Source organism: Colius striatus, chromosome 11, assembly GCF_028858725.1.
Source record: "Colius striatus isolate bColStr4 chromosome 11, bColStr4.1.hap1, whole genome shotgun sequence".
Classification (NCBI taxonomy): Eukaryota; Metazoa; Chordata; class Aves; order Coliiformes; family Coliidae; genus Colius; species Colius striatus.
The window spans coordinates 22,587,576-22,609,941 of NC_084769.1; the positions used below are offsets into that span (position 1 = coordinate 22,587,576).

The 22,366-nt window shown below is 45.4% G+C and overlaps 1 protein-coding gene across 1 annotated transcript; it reads left to right on the plus strand.

The window, feature by feature from the left end:
* The first annotated feature begins 11,421 nt into the window (after positions 1 to 11,421).
* SP5 (Sp5 transcription factor) lies at positions 11,422 to 13,160 on the plus strand. The gene is made up of 2 exons (XM_062004882.1): positions 11,422 to 11,613; positions 12,108 to 13,160. Exons 1-2 carry the CDS (start codon positions 11,563 to 11,565, stop codon positions 13,158 to 13,160), a joined length of 1,104 nt encoding a protein of 367 aa, XP_061860866.1. The 5' UTR covers positions 11,422 to 11,562.
* Positions 13,161 to 22,366: the final 9,206 nt, after the last annotated feature.

Genomic DNA, 22,366 nt, shown 5'->3' on the forward strand with positions numbered 1-22,366 from the left:
GCTTTCAAAATCACAAAAAATCTTCACATTTTGATAGTTCAAACAGAAACATCATTTTTTTCCTCAGCCAGTGGTACTGCAAGGAATCAGGCTTTTAAACCATTAAACCCATTAACTTTTATAAATCTACTATGAGCTTTGGAAAGATTCTTTCCTGTCATAACTTCACAGAAAATACCAGCACAAGAACAGGAAAAAAATGAGGAAAAAAAATCCTTTTAAAAAATAGTAGTTGTTTGGTATGCTAGAAATGTAGCAGTTGGAACTCCAGAAAGATAGGTGCTAAAAATCATAGATAGGTGAAAAATAGTATGTTTAATTAACAAATACTTCCCCAAACAAACCTCCATAAATATGCATATTATATGGCTTGATGTAAATAGTTTTGCTGTGATTTAGCCTTCATATTTATAAGCCTATTGTAACAACAAAAAACCAAATACTTCATCTGAAGAGGTTGTTTTCTTCTATATGAAGAATATAGTCTAGAAAATCTCTTATTTTTCCCCTATATTTCAGGGCCTCGCTATGTTGCAAGAAATTAGTCACTTTTGCAGACAAATTGCACAGATATGGATATCTTTGGATATCTCATACGTGTATGTTTTCACCTTCAAATTAAGCTGATCAAGAGATATCAGAAAAATACTAAGAGGTCAAAACATATCACTGATTTTTCCAACTCAATCCTGTAAAAACCCAAGCTTCACTCAAATATCTAAATAGAGATACTATTATTGTCTCCATACATAAACATATCATATGTTTACAGCCCATTTACAATTAAATACCTAATCTGTCTGCTCAGACAGACTAAATCTGGGTACTTTCATTAAAATCACACAGTTTTTTCTTTTGACAAAATAATTAATCAGTAGCTGGAAAATCATGATTAACAATAGCTCACACACACTCTGAGAGATAGGATTACAAGCTTGTCTCAGTATCCTATGAGTCTTCTTTTAGCTCTTTGTATATCAACGTACAGCTGTAAATAACAACAACAAAACCTGGACCAAAACTTAGGACAGGCAGGAAGGGTGCTGAACAGGGGTTAGACAGAAAAAAACTCTGCATCTTCTCAACTGCTCTGGATGACCAAGAATGAAAAGCACCTCAAAGTTTTACTCCTCTTTTGAACTCTCCAGATTTCCATGATGTGAATGTGCTTATTTAACGCCTGTAAGACTGTTAGAGGGAACCAGCCAAACAGAGATCAACAAGGAGCTGGTATGGGAAAAGACAATGGCTGATTCAGCAATATGTTTGAGTGCTGGTGCCTCATGTACTTGCAGTGCATCAGATTATTGACAGCCAGGAAACAAGAGTGGTGGCCACTTTTTAAAAATCAAAACCTGAAATCTGTATTACACACAATGCTGCCATAGCTCAGCTGTTCTGTAACCAGCAGCAAGCACTGGAGATAACCACATGCCATATATCTACATTCACTGTGTTTGATCGTACAGTGGTAGAGAGTTCACTGGAAAAGGTTAGTGGAACACTGAGGAGAAAACTTGCATAGAGAGAGGGTCTACTTGAAGTGGAAGAAAATTTGCTCTTCTGACCGCTCCCATGTGTGAGATCAAGGAAATATAGGTGGTAGGGTTAATGAATTCCCAAAGTTGTGTCAGTAGGAAAGCTTGCAGGTCATTGTGCAGGGGAGGTTGTCACCACTCAGAGTGGTTGTTTTGATGGCTGGTAAGCAAAACTAGAGCTTTGGATAGAGTCCTGTAGTTAAGAGTTCGCTAAAGCAGAGAAAGGATGGGCTGTAAAAATTAGTATCTAGTTATTTCTGCTCACTGTGTTCAATGTTTGAGCTATAAAGGCATGTTTGGCTCTTCAGTACAGCCCACCTAATAGGTAGTTTTCTTTGTAAAGCAAAGATGTTAGACTCTGGGGTATGCTCTAATCACTGTCCACCAGGAAGATTAGAAATATGTGTATTGTGGTCATGTTAGCTTATTGCTCTACTTCCATAGCCTGCATGTTTGTCTTCTAACTGCCTCCACACAGTCTCATTGCTGCTTCTTTGCCTGTCCAAGGTTATCTGAGCTTTACTCCTCATCTTTCTTTCCCACAGAGAGATCAATATCTGCTCATAATTCAAAGCCGTTGAGAGAGTGTACAAGTGTCAGAAGAGACTGACATGAAATCAGGGGGGGTGGGAGGGATTTAGAGAACTGAGTTCAGATTTTGTATGCGGAATGTGGTGGAATGTCCTAAGTTGTGTGCCTCTGATCTTCAGTAGGTCTGTTCAGTCCAACTCTCTGCTCTTCAGTAGAGTTAATATATGACATAGGACAAGGTATGTGGTGTTTCCTTTAGTAAGAACAGAATAACAACGTACTCATTCTTTATAGAGAAGTTGTGAAGATAAATGCTTTAAAGACCATGTGCTCATATTGGCTGAAGCTCCTCCCAGTACACTCACTGCACTGTTTGACCATCTCCCTCAGGGCTGTCCTAAGATTTTTTCATGTTGATCCAATTTCCATATTTTCCCTCAGCTTTGCAATTGCACTCCTGTTACTCAGGAAAATATTATGAGTATGCCCCATATACCTGGGTGCTATTTTCCTTCCTTACATACTCTGTCACTGGTAAACTTGGCATGTTTATCAAAAGAAGAAGAAAGGTGAACTCTGAAAAAAAAAAAAGCATCACTGGCTGGTGGCAGGAGAGGAAAGGGAAGTGGAGACATAAAGCTTCCACCCCTTATCTAGGTTGAATATATATGTGGACTGTCAGAGGAGGCTGTATATGCCTGTGTAGGAGAGTTTGGAGTGAAATGTTATTTTAGACAAAAAAGAACACCCCACAGAGATGAGAACAGCTTCAATCACTCAGAGCAGAGTAGACTGCTCCATTCATCATGGTATTCTCATTACCAGTGACCCCAGCATCGGCTTGTGTGAGTGCACACTCATTTGTAGCTTCTCCAGCTGGTCTTGGTACTAATGTGGTGCCTGCATGGAGGTTACTTTTTCAGCCTCTCCACCTAGATGGCTGACCTTTTGCTTCTGACACCTCCCAAAATGCTGTCTTGCACAGGAAAATGAAATCAAACATAATGACCCTATAACACACAGAAACAGGAGCTCAGGTCCTAGTCAATGAAGAGACTGCAGAAATGTCAGCAGAGGTAAAGTTCTGCTGTAAGGTAACAAAAAAATTCTGGTGTCTAGGCTGCTCCCTCCCCTTTCCAGGCATCTGACCAGCAGTGTTAGTTCAGAGTCACTTTCAGCTCTCTTGTTTCCTATGTCCATCCTCTGCTGCTCTCCAGTTTTTGATGCATTGCTTTGAGCACTGCAAATAGTGTATAAATGATAGTGGAGCAGCACATACCAAAGGGAAGAACAAAGCTGACGAGATTGTGCTATTTGGAAGTATGTAAAAGAAAATACCGATCAGATGGAGCTTGCCTCACTGGTAGAGCAACAGTAAACAGAAAGTTTTATAGATCGTGTGATTAAAATTCCAGTGAGATAAAATAAAATGGAGAGCAGCAATTGAATTGATGACCAATGAGCCATATGGTATCTAAATTAACAGAGGGCATAGGATCCCCCAGGAGGAGGTCAACAGGGTATCAGAAAGCTGAGGCAGAAAGTTCTTTTTGTCTCTTCCTACATTAAATTCCTGAGATAAGGGAATGCTACACTAAGTTTAATGGATAAAGCTATGCACATTGCTAGTATTACCTCTAGCCTCACTGTCTATTTCTAAAACTTAAGAGGGATTTTGATTACTCTGTTCTCTTATAAACACTTCTAGAGTACAAATCATCTGATCCTTAATTTAGAGCTAAGTAAATGAGAACAGGCAGGAGAAATTCATAAATCACCTGATAACTCTATCTCATTAAAGAGAGTCATTGGCACTACCGAGCAGCTTCTTTCTGAATCACTCCATGTGCCAAGAACACTTAGCATGTGCAGCAAAAAAATGTAGCAAGTCAGGAGCCCAGTTCAGTTTTTACAGGTATCTATTCCACTGACTTCTATAAGGATTTTGTCAGAACAAGAGTATTATTTTTCAACCCCATACTCTAGTGCATTGCTAAGGATGGCAACATTTTATCAAGTCAGTCTGATGATACTGAAGAATAATTTTCCATTTGTTTTTTTTCTCTAGACTTTGTTATTTTATGATGAAAATTTTGGAAATGGTTCTTTGGGATTTACTGTAGGCTCCTAAATAGAAGTCCTGAATCCACTTACTTGGGTTTAAAAGCAGCCCACGTGATAGAGCTGTATTATTTGGGCATTGGAGTTCCAGCACTGCCATGTCATAGTCTCTCTCTCATTCCCCATCCTAAGGAATATGTAATTGAGGCTAATAATACATTTCCAATTTACTGTACTACCTGTCCTTCACTATGGGCCATTCTCTATTCCATGTGTAATATGTGATTCTCTCAGCTCAAATCTAGTAGAATATGGGAGCTTCCTGCATGCAGCAGGAAAAATAGGGATGTGAAATTTACTGAGTGAGACAAGCCAAGAAGTGTACCCATTTAAAGGTGATTTCTTTTTGCCCTACATCTCAGAGTTTCCAGAAGTGTGAGAAAAATGCCGCTGTTCATTAGACTGGAGCAAGAGTCATGGCCATGCTGGCACCTCCTTTGACGTCTTTGAGGAGAATATCCTTTCTCCTCTTCTTGTCCTGGGTTCTCAAACAGCTGGTCAAGCTGTTTGCCCTGGAGCAATAGAGGCTGACTGAAGAGTGAAGTGAAATGATTTATTCCCAGATTACGACTGTTTGCTTTAGTTTGGCATGGCCAGCCAGCAGCGGGAGCTACGTGCCTTGCTCAGTGCTTCTGAGGTTTGAGCTGACTTGGAATAATTTGTTTAAGTGTTTGGTGAGGAGCAGTATAGTAATGTGTGCAGGACTGAGGCAAGAAGCTCTTCTTTCCAAGCCTGGAGCAGTTGTGTGTATGGCCACGGTTATGCCCTTTATAAAGAAGGGGAAGGGGAAAGAAGCCGACTCTGCTGCACAGGAGTGTGGTGAGAATGACTTCACATTTCTATAGCTCTGTGAGGATGGAAAGCATAAGACCAGCCTTGTATAAACTTGAAATAATTTTTATGGCATTTTTCTTTTCAGAATTGGAAGGGGGCAAATTTATATTTGAATAGTTCACATACTTTATACATTTGCCTGTTTGTGTATTATTCTGCATCACTTGTGGCATCAAGGTATGAACACACATCAAGGTATGAAGAAGCATACAATGCACTGAAGTCCTAAAAAGACTTTCCTGTCAGTATACGAGGGCAGTGTTTTTTAAGTCTTTATGTTCAGCTAAGGAGAGATAAGTCATTTCAAAAGTGTAATTGAAGCTTTTCCTGGTCTTCCTTGGGATCCTGAGACTGTGGTGGCAGCCAAGAAGACAGGCTTTTTAAAAAAAAATCCTCTCAATTTGGAAATTTGGCTTTTATAGGTCCCTCTCAAAAACTCTCCCAGCCTCGGGAGGCACTTATCTATGTCTTAGTTGATTGGTACAAGAAGCATTAACTGCCTTTCACTAATATGTATTACTGTAACAAGCTACCTTAAAAGTATTATACACAAAGGGTCTGTAGAGAGTCCCCAGGTTATCTGCCTTAGTGTGAAAACAAGATCTCTTACCCAACACACTTTCAATGCCATAGTCATGTCCCATATCTGTGTCCCTCTTTTGACTATCAGAATCCTGCTATTGGGCTTTTCCCTTTTTTTTTCCCCTCCATGGAGTTGCTGAAGACTTTGTATAGAGCACTTGCATTTTGTAAGAACGATTATGAAATTTTTATACACTCTTGTTCAGTAGTCCTTGAAGAATGGGTTCTTTCAAAAATGATTCTTGACACATTGAAAAATATTGCCATTAAAAAATACTTAATCTTTCCTGTACCAAAATGTACTAAAATTACATGTTCATTAAGTAACAGGTATATTTTACAGTGCTGGATTAATCCGTTCAGCCAAGTCAGGAGCAATGTGGCAGCCATATGATCATCCAATATTTATGTGTACATTGAACAATGATCTTTCTGGCTAAATTTCGTGCTGTTTCCAGTTTTAACAAAGCATAGACACAGGCAGCTGTTTAATTTGTCAATAAATATACTAAGTAACTGAAATTAATGAGCATGAGACACAATTTTTAGATAATATACTTTTTGTAGTTAAAAGGAGGCAAATAACAGTTTAATTACCTTTTCATACTGAATTACAATGCAAGAAAAGAGTAGCTATATGTGTCTGTATAAAAGGTTCTCATCCAGTCTTTCCAAATAAATGCATTCCACCAAAAACACACAGGCTTCTTTATACCTAATGTTTCCCAAAATGAGAGAACAAGCAGGGTGCACACAGCAGATCCTTTTCAGCTGCTCACCAGAGTCTTGGCTTGCTTTCCATTTTACAGGAGTCCATTTCTACCTATTAGAGTGGTGAAGAAAGCTCAGCCGTGTATGCCAGAGGCAGAAAGGAGTTCCCACAGTTTGAAAAGGTCGTTTTGAACTGAAAGGTGCCCCAGACATTTCAAGCAGAGCCAAGAATAACACTTTCAATATTGATATAGTTAAGACTATATAGTTAAGACTGACTCCTTTTTAAAATATGGAAGCAAGGGGTGGAAGTATATCAAAAATTTTTACCAGTGTTCCCTAAGGCAGGAGGAAGAGTCATGAAGGGCCAGCCAAGGAAGGAGCAGAAGATGGATACATTAAGATATTTAAACCTTTGACAACAGGCAATAAAACGGTAGTGAGGCATAAAATTCATTCTACTTTTCTTGAAGGGCAGCTCAGCTTTCAGAAGTTTGGGAAATCCACAGCTAGGCTGGGAAATGTTGAGGCAAGCCTGTAAACCCTAAACACACCTTTGCATGTGCTGATCTTGTCTTTGTGTTTTTTACTTTATGCACTGAAAAATGCAGACGATGTCATAGCATTTTTTAATCTTTATTGTCTTTTCATCCACTGATGTTCAAATTCAACTCTGTCAAAATTTGGGGGATATAATTGTGTTAAAACTGTTTGTTGGTAATTTGAAGCCAATAAACAAAACATACACACTGGCATCTTAAAAGTATGAACTGGTGATTCCTCTTATTATGCCAGTCATGTTGCCTACCATAAAAGTGTGAATACACTGAAGTACATCATGATGATATTAATGGCATCTAAGTCAGAACTGTTGCCAGTAACTCTATCCATACACATTTGCAACTATATACATAGGTTAAATTTACCTTTTGGTAAAACTTCTTGCTATTGTGGATAGACAGTTTCTTTTAGCAAGGCTTTTAAATCAGACAGCTGCTTTAGTAAGGCTTTAAACCAGACACAATGAGGAATGCTGTGAAGACACTGCACTTTGGAGCAAGCTTATTTAAAACCTGTCCAGGTTTAACGCCTGACATGCTCTCATGGAGAACTTGACTAGGAGGCCTGAGTGTTAATGCAGTTGTTCACTTAAAAATGCTCTCATTTCTGATTCTTCATCACAATTGCTAGAGAATGGTGTTTTGTTTAAAGCAGCTTCAAATCCCCAAGCTGGAGGCAGACAGGTGGCCAGAGCTCATCCAGGTTCCCAGTGTTGTTCATGGCTGTGCTGGAGGAACTGGGGGACTGTGGAGATGACAAGACGGACTGGGGGTGTCGAGACATGGACCTGGGTAGGGAGTTTATGGGAGGCTGTGGCAGTGTGAGCAGTCATTGGGACTGGCTCTGGGGTCAGCTCCAGGATGGGGTGCTCAGGGCCCAGTCACAGCAGAAGCCATCAAGGGGACCACTGCCACCCAAACAACTGTTATTCCCAAGTGGGTTTTTTTATCTGCTACCTGCATTCCAATCAGGGTCGAAAGAGCCCTGTGTAGTGGGACAGTTGCTCTGAGACACCTGAATTTGAAAAATCCTGAGTTTGAAGACAGCTGTCTATAAAGACAATGTCTCATACTTCAAGTCCACTTCAAGTCTTTAAGTTGCCAGTTACCATCCAGCCCAGCGCAGCCTGAGCCGCTGCGGCCCCGTGGCTGCGGGACGATTCCCACGGAGGCGATAGCGCTCTCCCTGCCCGAGCGGAGGCCGGGCCGCCGGCGGCAGCGGGGCTGCGGCAGCCGGGACCCCGCTCGCCTCGGTCCCACGGCTGCAGCTCGCCAGGCTCCAGCCCTTCCTGCAACCAGGCCGTCCAGCTCCCCTCGGGGCCCGGCCCCACCTTGGCCCCGGCGAGGAAGCAGCGGCCCTGGCCCTGGCCCTACCTCTGCCGCTGCCCCCTCGGCGGGCCCCAGCGCCGCTCCGGACCCTGCAGCCCCTCCGGCACGGACCACCCCGCATCGCCTGCGGGCCAAAGCGGGACTGCGGAGAGAGGTCCCCACGGGGTAGGCCCGGCAGCCCCACGCCCTGCTCCGGCCCGGGCCCTGCCGCCAGTCCCGCGGCCCTGCCGCCGGGCGCTGTCCCACGCCGCGGGCGGCCCTTTGCCTGACGCCGGCGGTAGCTCGTTGCTCGTGGAAGCGGTGCTCTGTGTAACTGAATTGACATTTGGCCTTGATACCTGTATCTCGTGATAACTGAAACAAATTTCTAAAATAAATATTGTACTTTGATCTTCCAGCCCTGCATTTTTAATGACAGCTCTGAACATCACTTCATTAAGAATACATTTCAGGAGACTGAGATGCTCCGAGTTTGAACACTAATTATTTGTACAGAAAATTACGACTGCAGCGTTTCATTATTCAGTCCATTGGCTTCTTCCGAAGATGAGAAATTATTCTCCATTTTTAAGTGATGTACTTTCTTGGATGCAGATTTACGGCATTTATAGAGTGCCACCTGTACAGAAACTTCACCAACTTCCCACTAACTTGTTCATAACATGACAAACCATTTTGGATCATCGAGATATATGGGAAAATAATGTGCTGTAAAGGTTGAGGGGAATCTCGGGATATTCAGTGTCTCCTGAACTACCTATCGACACTCATTTTGTTTATAAATATTGTTCAGATTATTCTCCTGGCAATTAGTAGATAAAACGAATTAACAAAAGTCGAGGGAGGAATTAAATCGGGCACCTCGTAGGAGTCCGAGACTGCCTATGTTTGAGGACGTATAAGTTCAGAGATGATACAAGTGCAACCGCGAGCGTGTCGCTGCTCTGGCGGGTTATTGGCCTTCCAGGGAGCGGAGGTGCGGGTCGGGTCGAGTCCATCGAGACCCTCGCTCGGCTCCGGCTGCCGTAACTACGTGTTAGACCTAAGGGAAGGCTTCAGTGGCGCGGCTTGACCTTGGCCAGTGAGCCCGGGGCACCTGACGGCTGCGGGCAGATGTGTGTGTGCGGTGCGCGGGTGTGTGTGCGCGGCCTCCCGTCTGCGCGGCTGGCAGGGGGCTCATGGGGGGTGTTTGTGTGCGGGGATGGAGGCGTCGGGCTCCACGAGCCCTGCACCCTCGCAGGCGGGTGAGGGGTACCCGCCGTCTCACGCCCTGCCGGAGCTGCCGCCGGGACGCGGCCTCCTATGGCGGCAGCGAGACCTGCCTCGGGGCATCAGTGCGTAGTAAAAGCGCTGGGTGCGGGCACTGTCTTCTGTCACCGGCCTAGTGAAGTGGTTACCTGGCACAAGGGAAAAGCTTGAAGTGACTGCTGCGTAGGGTATCAGTGTTACATGGGGTCGAGCTTTTACGTCTCTCTGGGACTCAATATGGAGCCGTGGGAGAGGACTTGGCACTTTAATCCCTTCAAAGAAACCGATCTAATTCAAGCCCTACAACTCTTGAAAGTCTTTGAGCGGACAGTGATTGTTTCCACAGGAAAGCCAGATAAAGATCTCTGTGTGCTGGCGTTTAAAGAGACTTCAGTGGCGGCGTGAATACAATTGAACCCAGCGACTGCGGGTAGGATCGAGTTACCTGGGCAAACAGCTCCGGAGGACCTGAGACAGCCGGCATCTGCCCGAAAGGGCACCCCCCACCTCCTCCTGGATAGAGCTGAACGTCCTCGTTTGGTACGTGGCCAAATAGGCCGGCCTACACATTTGCGATGGCCTCGGAGAAAATGGGGAAGCAGTGAGGAGACGAGCGCGGAGCCCCGCCTGTCCCTTGCTGGGCGGCGCGGTGCGAGGGGCTCAGCGGGCTGTTGCCCCGATGGGCCTGGGTGTGGTTAGCGGCAAAGCAGCTTCACACATGATCGAGAGCGACGCGGGTCAGATTCTTCGTGTACACAGGCGTATACGTGTATAAATGTGTGTGTGTACACACAGGCCGAAAGGTGAGGGAGCAGGCCGACGCTGGCTGTGTGACAGAAGGTGGGTGAGAGGATGGAGGCAGAGACCCGGTACCAGAGCTCGCTCTCCTCGGGAGCCGCCCCCCCCGGCCCAGGCCGGGCAGGCTCAGCGCAGTCCGCCTGCCTCGGGCGCACACCCCGCCCCCAGAAACGCCACCAGGAGAGACTCCTGTCTTCATTTAAAGAAATTACGTCTTTGACACGCGGCTCCCGCTGAGGAAGAGGAAACTTTTCCCTCCGGTTTCTCAGCTGGCCGGCCTGTCGGTGTGTCGGTCTGCGGGAGCGCTAGCTGCCGCTGGCTCCCCGCCGGCCCCGCTCCCAGGCGGGCCGGGCGCTCCGTGGCCCTGCGCAGGCTGCGCGGCAGGTAACACACGGCTTCAGGCGCTGACCGGGGAGACGCGAGACCAGACCCAGCTATCGGATGGGAAAGTGTGCGGTTGTTTGTGGAGTCATATCCAAGGCATTATCCTTCAGCCTCGGGGGAAAGGCGGGCGGAGGGAAGGAGCGGGGAGGAACCACCGACAACTACTCCAGGGAAGTTTTACGACTGGGATCGAGTAGCTCCGATCAGGTGAACTCGCTGTGCTCCTGTTTCTTTGAATCATTAAACACTATCAGTGGAATCCGGAGGTAGATTTTTCGGACGATAACAAAGACACATTGTCACTTTAGTGTTCTGCCACAAATCCTTAATTGCAAGAAAAAAAAATTAAGGAAAAAAGAGAAAAAGGGAAAAAAAAGAGGGAGGGGGATCCAGTGTCTTGCACATCCAATGCGAGGGTCTCCAGGCGGTAAGGGGTCCTTTGATCAAGAAAATCCAATTATTTGTGTATATACATTTCCCACATAGTGATTACTTCATTAATTGTCCCGCCTTTATCTCCTCCCTTCCCATCCCCCCTAATAATCAGTTCTTTTATCCAGACCAACAAACACACCATAGGAGCTTTGTGGATTCAAAGGATTTGCTTTCGCTTCTGAAAGAGCCGCTATTCTTTGATGATTGGGTAGCGGCAAACTTCAAAGCCATAAATCTTCCCTCTGACTGGCTGGCGGCCCAGCAAAGTCCTTATCAAATTCTTGGAGGTGATCCTGGTGCAGTCAGACAGTCCGCGGAGATCGCACAGCGCGGGGGGGGGTGGGGGGGAAGACAGGCAAGGAGGCGAGGAGATCAGAGGGAAGGACAGAGAGCGAGCGAGAAGGAAAGTGGGCAGCTCCTCGTCTTCCCCTCGGCGTCCCCATGCCTCGGCGGTGCCCCGGCGCCTTCCCCTCGCCCCGGGCGCAGTAGCCATGGCCGCGGTGGCTGTTTTACGGAACGACTCCCTCCAGGCTTTCCTCCAGGTCAGTACCCGCGACCGGGGCGGCTCGAGTGGCACCGCGTCCCACGGCCTCTCCTGTCCCGCCTCGCACGGGAACACCAGGCGCTGTTCCTTCCGGGGCTTCCCCCCCCGGGCGGCCCGGGAAGGGTAGGTAGAGACCCTCGCGGGCATGAGGAAGCCGGGCGGCAACTGCAGGCTGAAGAGGGGGTGACGAGGGACGGGGAGGGGGCCCCCTACTCTCAGCGGCCGCTTCCCCGGCGCCTCCGGCTCAGATGAGGCAGCGGTGCCGACGGCACCGGCCCCCGGCGGGACAGGTCGCGGGGCGGGGGGCGCCGGGCCCGTCTTGGCCGCTTGGCGCGCGCTGTTTTCGGAAAGTTTTCCGTCCGTGCGGGCAGCGGCGGAACGCCTCAGGCAGCGCGCGGGTATAGCCGCACAAAGTTTCCCGCGGGTCGGCTGCGACGGGCGGCGAGTAACGCGCTCTCCTTCCTTCCTTCCCTCCCTCCCGCTCCCGCGCAGGACCGCACCCCCAGCGCCTCCCCAGATTTGGCCAAGCACTCGCCCCTGGCTCTTCTGGCCGCCACCTGTAGCCGGATCGGACAGCCGGGCGCACCGCCCTCGGATTTCCTGCAGGTCTCCTACGACCCGACGCTGGGATCCCCTTCCAGGATCTTCCACCCGTGGAGCGGCGACATGCCGGCGCACTCCCCGGGGGGGCTGCCGCCGCCGCACCCCAGCCTGGGGCTGACCCCTCAGAAGAACCACCTGCAGCCCTCCTTCGGAGGGGCGCACGAACTGCCCCTCACCCCCCCGGCGGACCCCTCCTACCCCTACGAGTTTTCCCCCGTCAAGATGCTGCCCTCCTCCATGGGCGCTCTGCCCTCCAGCTGTCCCCCCGCCTACGTTCCCTACGCTGCCCAGGCCGCCCTGCCGCCTGGCTACTCCAACCTGCTGCCGCCCGCCCAGCCCTGCCGGCAGCTCTCGCCCAACCCGCCGCCCGAGGACATCCCTTGGTGGAGCATCCAGCAGGCCGGCGCCCCGGGCGGCTGCGGCCACCGTTTCCCCGCGGCCGCGGCGCTGCCGCGGAGCCTGGTGCTGGGCCACTCGGACTTCGCCCAGTACCAGACGCAGATCGCCGCCCTGCTGCAGACCAAGTCTCCCCTGGCGGCCACGGCCAGGAGGTGCCGCCGCTGCCGCTGCCCCAACTGCCAGTCCGCCGCGGGCAGCGCCCCGGAGGCGGAGCCGGGCAAGAAGAAGCAGCACATCTGCCACATCCCCGGCTGCGGCAAGGTGTACGGCAAGACCTCGCACCTGAAAGCGCACCTGCGCTGGCACACGGGCGAGCGGCCCTTCGTCTGCAACTGGCTTTTCTGCGGAAAGAGCTTCACCCGCTCCGACGAGCTGCAGCGGCACCTGCGGACTCACACGGGCGAAAAGCGCTTCGTCTGCCCCGAGTGCGGGAAGCGCTTCATGCGCAGCGACCACCTGGCCAAGCACGTCAAGACTCACCAGAACAAGAAGCTGAAGGCGGCGGCGGACGGCGTCAAGCGGGAGGAGGGCCGCGACCTGTGACCGCCGGGGAGGGGGGGCGGGGATCGGCCCGTGCCCGGCGGCGGCCGCCGCTGCACCTGCGGGCCGAGCTGCGCCGCGGCGGGGCACCCGCGCCGAGGGCGGCCCTCAGCCGGAGGCAGGGCGGTGACAGAGGAAAGGGTGGCCAGTTCTCGAACTCGCGTCGGGCCCGGCGAGCCGAGCTCGGCCAGGGGCGGTGCCGGGTGGAGTCCCGGCGCGGAGGGACCCTCAGGGTCGGGCCGGACGCTCGCAGAGGCCGCGTACCCTCGCCCCGGGGCAGGCGGCCTCCAGGCCCCAGGCGCGCCTGAGGGGAGGCCGCCACTGTTGCGGCCGCCGCTTTAGGAGCCGGGGCTTGTAGGGGCTTGGGGGTGGCGCGGCAGCGTAGGTGCGGCCGTGCCGGGGTGCAGCCCTCGGCGCTTTCAGGGGAAAAGACTGAAGTTTTGTGTACAGGTTATTTAATAGTTCTGTTTGAATACAAGTGTTTCTCGTCCTCGGCCCCGTGCGGGGGTCCAGCATGAGCTGTTTCTGTAAAGCGACCCGCGACTGCAGCGTGAAATAAACACGTTAACACTGGGGTCACGCCCGGGAGTTCCCGCCGCGTCGGTTTCATTTGATCACCCCCCCGGGCTCGCCTCCGCACCCGCCCGGGGGCCGCCGGGCCTCTCCGCGCGCGGCCGCGCCTTCCCGCCATTTCCCGCGGCGGCGGCGGGTGCTGAGGCGGCGGGATGGGTCCGGTTTCGTCGCCGCGGCCAAGCGAAGCTCAGCGCGCCGTCACCTGGGAGCTGCTCACGGTAAACAGGTTTAGAATCCCTCGGGCTGCTGTTGGCCTGTTGGTTTGTTTTGGGGCTGGGCTTTTTTTTAATTATTTTCATTATTGTGTTTCCTACACGTGAAGCTGTGAGAGGAGAGAAGCACGTGGTGCCAATACTGGGAGTGAGTGTACAGGCTCAGGGCTACAGGCTGTGGTATATGTTTGAGCAGGGCTGGGCAGTAGTCACAGTTAATAATGCCCGTGCTCGGAGAGGTCCATGGGACCTGCAACAACCAGCCATTCCCAGGCTGAAACTCTCTGTACTTCAGCACAACCAAAACACGCTTTCAGTATGTTAGCTTTCTGTCAAATTGCAGAGTTTAAGGGTGAGATTCTTATCCTCCTGACGTAATGAAGTAGCAGTCATTCTCCTGCACAGGAGAAGACACTCGGCACAAAACTGTTTAAAAGTGCTTGGTAGACAGTGACAGCCTTTAAGGTTCCTTATGTGTTGCTGGGCATCATGTAAGCATGAGTTCAGACCTACATTCATTTTGGCAAATTTGTTTTAAAATAATGACCTTTTAATTGTAGTGAGTGGTCTATTTTTTTTTTTCAGCTAAAGCTTTTATAGACCAAATGAGGAACAGGATTTGCTAAATTTTAGTAATTTGCTGTATTTTGCATTTTAATGTAGAGAAAATGTTATTTGCTATTTATGTTTTTACCAAGGTGACTTTATTTTCTGCTTACCTAATGAGACAGCCAAATAAGAACTGCCATCGAAACTTCACTGGGACTAATCTGGAACTAGTTGGCCTCAGATGGGTTCCTCTGGTAACAGCTGTCAAACAAGCTTTGGCACAACTGTAGTGACAGAGATCTGCTATGCCATGGACTTCTGAATCAAGAAAAGCAGCAGCTGGATAAATGCTTTTAATGACAGAGTGTGTAAAACTGATGTGTTTGTGCATGTGTCAAATTCTGCAAATAATCTGTTTTCACAGGAAAGAATAAGACAATGCCACCACAAGCCTTGCATCTGGAATGATGATAAGTTAATGGACAGGTACCATGGTACAGCTCCTCAATAATATTTTAGTGTCTGTGATTTTTAATTAATTTCCCACTCTTAGGGTCCTAGGGTCAACTTGTTAAATTAGTAGACAAGCAGTTATCTTCTTTACTACTGAAGAATCTTCTATAACTTGGTCCTATAATAGAAACCATTGTGAGAGAGATGTTTAGCTTTGTTGGTTACCATTCTTTTGAGACAGATTTAGTCTCTAGAAGCGTGCTTGTTGAAGGATATTAAGTAGAAGATACTTTTAGTGTTCCAGACTGAGCAACTGGAAATAACTGCAGGAAATAACTGATGGACCCACAAAAGTGTACAAAAACCCACAAAAGTGCAACATGTTTAGACTGGCATATGATTTCAATGTGCCATCACAATAATGTTTCTGCTTTTTATAATGTTGCAGGGCATGCAGTGGTGACCTGCTGCCTTTCTTTGCTATGAAGTTACAGTAAGAATGTAGTGTTACAGAATTCTGAACTGCTTGTTTCACTAAATAGTCTCTCAATTCCATGTTCAAATCAGACCTACTTAGGATGAACAGTAATGGAAAGTGCTTTTGTGGGTAGCAGTAGAGGAGAAATAACAGTATCCTGGAGTACAAAAGGTCTACTTAAAAGATAGAATAATGTACTGAATAATGTGTTGTCACAAGGTAATGGCCTTTCCCTGCTGAATGCCAAGATCATGAAGTATTTACGTGAGCTAAAGCAATGTATTAGATGGTTTCTGTCACAAGTTTAGCCTGACTGAGAACTAGAGAACTGTTCCTGTTAGAGCATATGTAACTAGCAGAAAATAGTCCAATAATTGTAGACATGATGATTTCTAAGCTGGACTGTTAAGGAAAGACTTTTCTCCAGTTGGATGACAAACCCAGCATCTGTGTTGTCTGATCAAGCCAGACTGGTTTGAGTTCTTACTGGTACCTCAAGACACTGAAATGCTGAAAGTTTTACCACTCATTTAAGTATGACCCTGCAGGTAATTTAGGTTTTGAGCAAAAGACCATAGCCCAGGCAGTGGTAGCATGGTGCCAAGGAGGTGGTGGTATCTGATCTAAAAAAGCAAGGCAGTGGCACGTTGTAGCCTGTGCACCCTGTACGTTATCTGTGTAATGAGCCCATGAGAATGTGGAAGTGCACAGGTGAAAAATATGTGCAGTCATAATTAGTTAAATGCCTGTCACGAGAGAGGCATTTCAGTGAAAACCCAAGCTATCAAATGCTAATGAAAACATTAATCTATGAGAAGAGTAAAAAAAAGGGGGGAGGGGAAAAAAGGCATTTGGCAAAGGCAAAGGAAAATTGGGCATTTGTGACACAAGGTAAGTAAATAACAATTTAGAATATAAAAAATACTTTTTTTATAGTCTAAACATTTCTCCCTAAAGCTTTTTAAAGTAGTTCATTGGAAAAAGAGGGCATATCCCTCATAGCTGTCTCATGTTCATCTCTAAATAGCTAAATCATATGACAGCTTTTCAACTGAAATCGTTAAACTTTTATAGTAATGTGGCATTTAAATATACACGTGACCTTTCTGATGTATGGGTAAAGCATTACAAAAATATATTGCTTGCATCTCAAGAATTTATTTCTAGTTGGCAAATTGCACTCTATAATAAAATTAACTTTTAATTTTGCATTCACAAAATACATTTTACACTTTTAGCTGTTTCCAATCAACTAGAACAGCTGTTCATTTTAGAAAATTAAATGATTAATATTATTTTTAATTATATATTTTGAGTACATATGCTTCTCAAGGTCAATTCATTTCTGAATTTTAAACCTTAAATGTCATTTTGGTATAAAAGACACATCATATAAACTAATTCATCTCATAGTTAATTACTGAATCTCTACCAAAAAAAAATAGAGGTATGGTTTAAAAACCTGAGATTTGACATGTTTTCCATGTTGAAAAGTGACTTTCACTCTTGGACAAACTTTTAAGCAGAAAACATTGAAAAAACCCCAAAAAACAACAACCAAAAAAACCAAACCCCAAACTAAGCAACATTGTTCTTCAGATAGTTCTTTTGAACATGTTGTTAATAAAATTATTTTAGTTAATGGTCAGAGTAAGACTTTCACTTGATAGAAGGTTGCAGGAATCACCTCTTAGTCCTGAGTGACCAGATTCTCAATAGTCCAGCAAATTATATATAAAGTTATGTTTTATATCTCTTCAATTATTACATAAAAAATAGGATAAAGTTGGTTTAAACCATATTGGGAGATGTCCTTCTTAAAACCATCTCCGTGTAGTTCTTCCTTTAGTACTAAATCATAGATGTAACTTTTGAATGAAATATTTAATCTTAAATTATTTTCCGATTTTGAGAGTTTTACAGTAACAACAAGTTAACTAGTTCAGGTTGCAGAAATAGTTAACCTATAGTTAACCTATATCTAATGCTCGCCTTGAATGCTGAAGAAATAAGGAATATAAAATGCTGATATCTTGAAACTTTAAGATGGAAGATACATTTTCCTGTTCAGTGATATTCAGGGATTTTAGCAAACCACTCAAAAGTTCGTAAATGAGATAAATTTATATCTCTGTGCAAGTAGTTGCACAACTATCAAGACACCTTTAAATGAGCCTTTGTAACATTTAATAGATCTTGTCAGCTTATCCCCATACTGAGTGGGGAGAAACAAAGGTATAATGCCTAGCTTATTGTCAGATACTATCATTTGCTATGGAACCTTTTTTCTCTTTTTTTTTAGTTTCTCCAATTATTTTAAAGCTTTTATGAGATTCTTGTCAATCCTTTGATAAAGATGTAGGGTCTGCCACTCTGGCACGTGATGAAGTCAACTCAAAGACCTCTTGAAATTTCCTGCTCTCTTAGATTTTCCTGCCAAAGTTTTAAAAAGTACTCACCAGACAGGCTACCTAAGTCTTTGAGACTACTGGATTTGAAAGCAAAGCTTTCCTCCAAAGGATTTGCTTCCTGAAGCAGGTACCCTTAATAACTTTGCATCTGAACAGCACCCAAGCCGCCAAGGACCTGGAAGTGTTCAGCAACCTGCGAGGCTCACACTTACCAGGTAGGTGTTAATATGCAGCATGGAGAAGGAAGATCTAAGGCCTTGGGATGATTGAACGAATAGTCAGAAAAAATCAGCCGAAGTGTGTGTGATTCAAAGGATCTCTTAGATAAATTTATGGTGGTTTTTTCCTGTTAATATGTATTCCCAACTGATCTGAAGTAGTATAGTTGGTTTTCATTAATGAAAATATTGAAACCCAAAGAAGATACATATTTTGACTTTGTGACTGTGGCAAGTCAGTGGATATTATGGATAGTGAGATTTGGCCTTTAGCCTGAAGGCCATCTGTCTTGTTTTTCTTCTCATCATCTCTTAATTATTTTGCAGTACACGTTTACTTAAGTACACACACAATCCCAGCATGTCCCTGACCCAGGCCTGGTAGTTATATCACTGCCTAACCGTATTAACAGGAGCCAAAGCAGAGGCTGTATACAAGTCCTGTGTGCTTGCTGAGAAAGGTTATGGATATCAAGGGTGCATAGGTATGTAGTAGGGGTCTATCTCTGCAGTGGCTGTGCAGTGAATCTCATGCTGCAATTTACTGAAGTTAGTGACCAGGAACTCTTGAAGAAGTGGCAAGTTTGTACTGAGGTGTGAACTATGTCACTATTTGATAAACAATTTAAGCACACTCTTTAACAGTTCAAAGGCCTTGTATAGAGTCTCTGTGTCAGTTCAGATTTTCCCTTTCCTCTGAACTACCAAAGAAGTTCAGTTCAGGATACCTGATCCCCTCTAGCTCTGCCTAAGCAAGGAACAGTGTAGCAATGTTGCATACTAGAAGCTGTTTTAATGTGTGCATCGCTGCGGTGACCCTTCCTCTCCTGCACATTTGTCTCCTCTCCTCCAGTGTCAAAAAGAAGCTGTAGCAGCAAATGAGCTATCTTGTCTATCCTGCTGCATCTAGCAGTAGCCTTCTGCTGGTGCAGATGTCTCAGTTCAGGGCTATGTTATTTTTCTCCCCAGTGATTGGCACAGTTTTGTCTGCAGCAGTGTGTGGTCAAAGCCTGATTTACCTCATCTTCATTACAGACTTGTTACGCTTTAGCGGTGCTTGTTCTCTCTAGACTAAAAATGTGGTGTAACCTTTGTCTTAATGTAGGAACCTGCATCTAGCTCATTTAAGCCCCCTTCTCTGGGGTCACTGCCTTTTGCTGGCCATTGATGCCAATATTGAGCAAGTAACTAACTTTAGAAAACATCTTAATTTGCTCTTCCTGTCAACACGTCCCATCATAAACGGCAATCTTTTTTACATTGGAAATTCCCTGTTGCCACTGAATAACAAGACTCTGCTGTGACAGTGGCTGGGAATGTCCTGAACTGAGTATTACATCACCATAGCATTTAGTATAGAGGAAAGATGAATCACGAGGGGAAAAGTGAAAAATAAGATTTTTTTTTTCAGGGGATAATTAGATTTGAAAAATAATATTAAACTGTGATATTTTTTACAAGTTAAATGTTTCTGTTTACGAATACCCACATCATCAGCTTAATTAGAAATTTTGTGTGCCTGTATTTTTTAAATGTAGGGTTGTCTGCAAAAACAATATATATATTCCTCTTATCTGTAAGTCCCTGTTCTTATACTAGTACTGATCTTTTTAAACAAAGTTCCAGTATTAACCTATATACTACTCAGATCCTTTTTTCATTTTCCTTTTTAACATGAACCAGCCATCACAGAGCACACTTTCAAAACAGGCTCTAATTACAAAGTAAGTTAAAAGAAATTTTATTAGACCAAAGCCTGTATCTTTACTTGGGGTCATATCCCACATGCTTTATTCAGGATCAGATGGCGTGCCTGTGATCTCCACATGCAGATCTTTCATCCGTATGGAAAGGAGATGTCAGTTATGCTGCCACATTCCCCTTTATTTTGGACAGCTCTCCACAAGTCTAGGAGGCACGTGTGAAGAAGAGAAAGGAAAATGTGCACTACTCACTGATTAGACAGAGAAGATAACACAGCCTGAGAATGTCAGGTGGTCTCAGCTACCATGTGGTAATCCCAAAGGAGTATGGAAACGGCTTAGCTTCTTCCCCTCACATCTAAATAATTTGCTTTCCTCCTGACTAGAAATGGTGCTAGTGCTTTGCTCTTTGCTTTTTTTTGTTGTTGTTATTGTTGTTGAACCCTGCAAAGAACAACCAAACACTTGACATCTACTTACTTTGTATGTTATAAAACATTGCTTGTTCACCTTAGGAGCCCAATGTAGGAGGCCCATTCTTCTCAGCATTACTTGATCCTTCTCAGATGTGGCTCCACTGACTTCTTTCTGTTATTTTGCTCTGAAGGAACTGAAAGAAATAGTTTTAAGCAGGCAAAGATTACACTTTTATAATTTCCAAAATGTTAACCAAATCTTCTTATGTGCCTACATGAGACCTAAGGCTATGTCTGAGCTTCTTAATAAAAGAAGCTTGAATACATTGTATAATGATGCTGAGAAGCTACTTGTGAAGTACTGTAATCAAGCCTGTGTTCAGTGCTTGAGTAGTTAAGTTAGAGAAATCAGAAATGTGAGCAATCTTGTTAGGGGAAGCAGGTTCTCTGTAACACTATTTAAAACACTAAGACTAGCCAGAGCGGCTCAGTTAATGCACGTAAGTACTGGAACTGTAACTCTGCTACCCCAGAGGTATCTTGAGTGTGCAGAGAACACCACCAAACATGCACAGTGCATCCTGACAGTCTACAAATAAGTATTTTTTTCTCATCAGAGGAAACAATGATAAAAGTTTTTTCAACTAAAGGGAAAAAAAAGAGGTTCACAGATCAGAAGATCGTTATTCTTCTTCAATCAGGAGGGTGAGGCAGAAAACGAAGCAACTAGGGAACCTTTTATTTTTGTGGGCCACGTTTGAGTATGCTCATAAATATCAATGCTAAGAAAGAGTGCTGGTTCCCTTCTCTACCCCCTTAGTGCAGAGGGGAGACACAAGAACTTTTAGAGGTCTTTAGCTGATCCACTTCCCCCAGTTCCCCATCACAATTCATTAGAGTTTGTGGTACAGCCCCCAAAGTTCTCTGCAGAGTGTTCAAGTATTAGCTGTCACTTTGCCTTCTTGGGGTTTGCTCTCTTCCCATCACAAAAAAACCCCAAATCATTGTGCACAATCACACTATTTTGAAATACCTTGCATGAAGAAGAATGTTTCCTTAGCTAAACACAGTGATTGCAGAGTACTGAAATCACTGAGATTTAAATGAGGGAATAACCTTCTAAGCTTTACCATCCAGTTATTTCTCTCATTACAGTTTTAATCAGCTAAGAAATATTAAACAGTCAGTAAAGGAGAATATTATGTTACATTAAAATATTCTTTATAAAGTGCCTAAGTACATTAGAACCTCATTTGTCTTTTTATTATATGCATCCATTCATCCTAGACTTACTTTAAAACAGGTGTCAGGTATCCGCTGTAATACTCAGATCTGAATTCTGATCTAGATGTTGAAACCTCTGCCATTTACTGAGCATGTTCAGGAAAGGAGAAATGAGGATAAGTTTAGGCCTCTTTTTAATAAGCCACAGCAATTAAGTATTTTGAATACTCAGAACAATGTATTAGAATTTTACAATTATTTGGTTTGTTCAGTTGCTTTTCAATACACTTGAGAACCAGCACCTAATTAAGATACACACATTATCAAAGATGAAAAACTTAAGTGATGCTAAAAACAATTAGAATTATGACATAGGCTTAGATTCCCTGTGGTTTTTGTACAGATCTGCAGGGCAGCCCACGGTATGGGGTCGTGGAACTTGCCTTCTCTGCTCAAGGTCCAGAAACAGCTGCAGCACTTGTGTGCCCTACAGGGACATGAGCCACCTGAGCAGGTGAGATGCTCTGTGATGTGGCTCCCCCTACCCTGAGCTGACTGAGTACTCTGACAATAGAAGCTTGACTCTTCAAGGGAACTGCTGCAGTTATCCATTGTCCCTGAGTAAGGAGTTGTTCTCTGCACAATTCTTTCTGGGGAGCAATAGTCTAGGCGTGCTGCAGCCCTCATCCTGCTCTCATGGCCAGACTGTTAAATCACAGCAGAGCCTCTGCCTGTGGAGCATATGCCAATTATGTACTTCTTAGTGTAGAAAACTATCCTTCTTATTTAAGAGGTGTAAGAGGAAAGCACAGCATACAGCAAAGCACATTTTATAAAATGGAATAAGATAAATGATGTGGCCAAGATTACCCCCAATTATAGGTGTCTCACCCTTTAAAACTAATAGACTGTTATATGCCACCCTTAATACGTACTGAATGTATTGCACTTCGTGTCAAAAGCAGTAAGAGC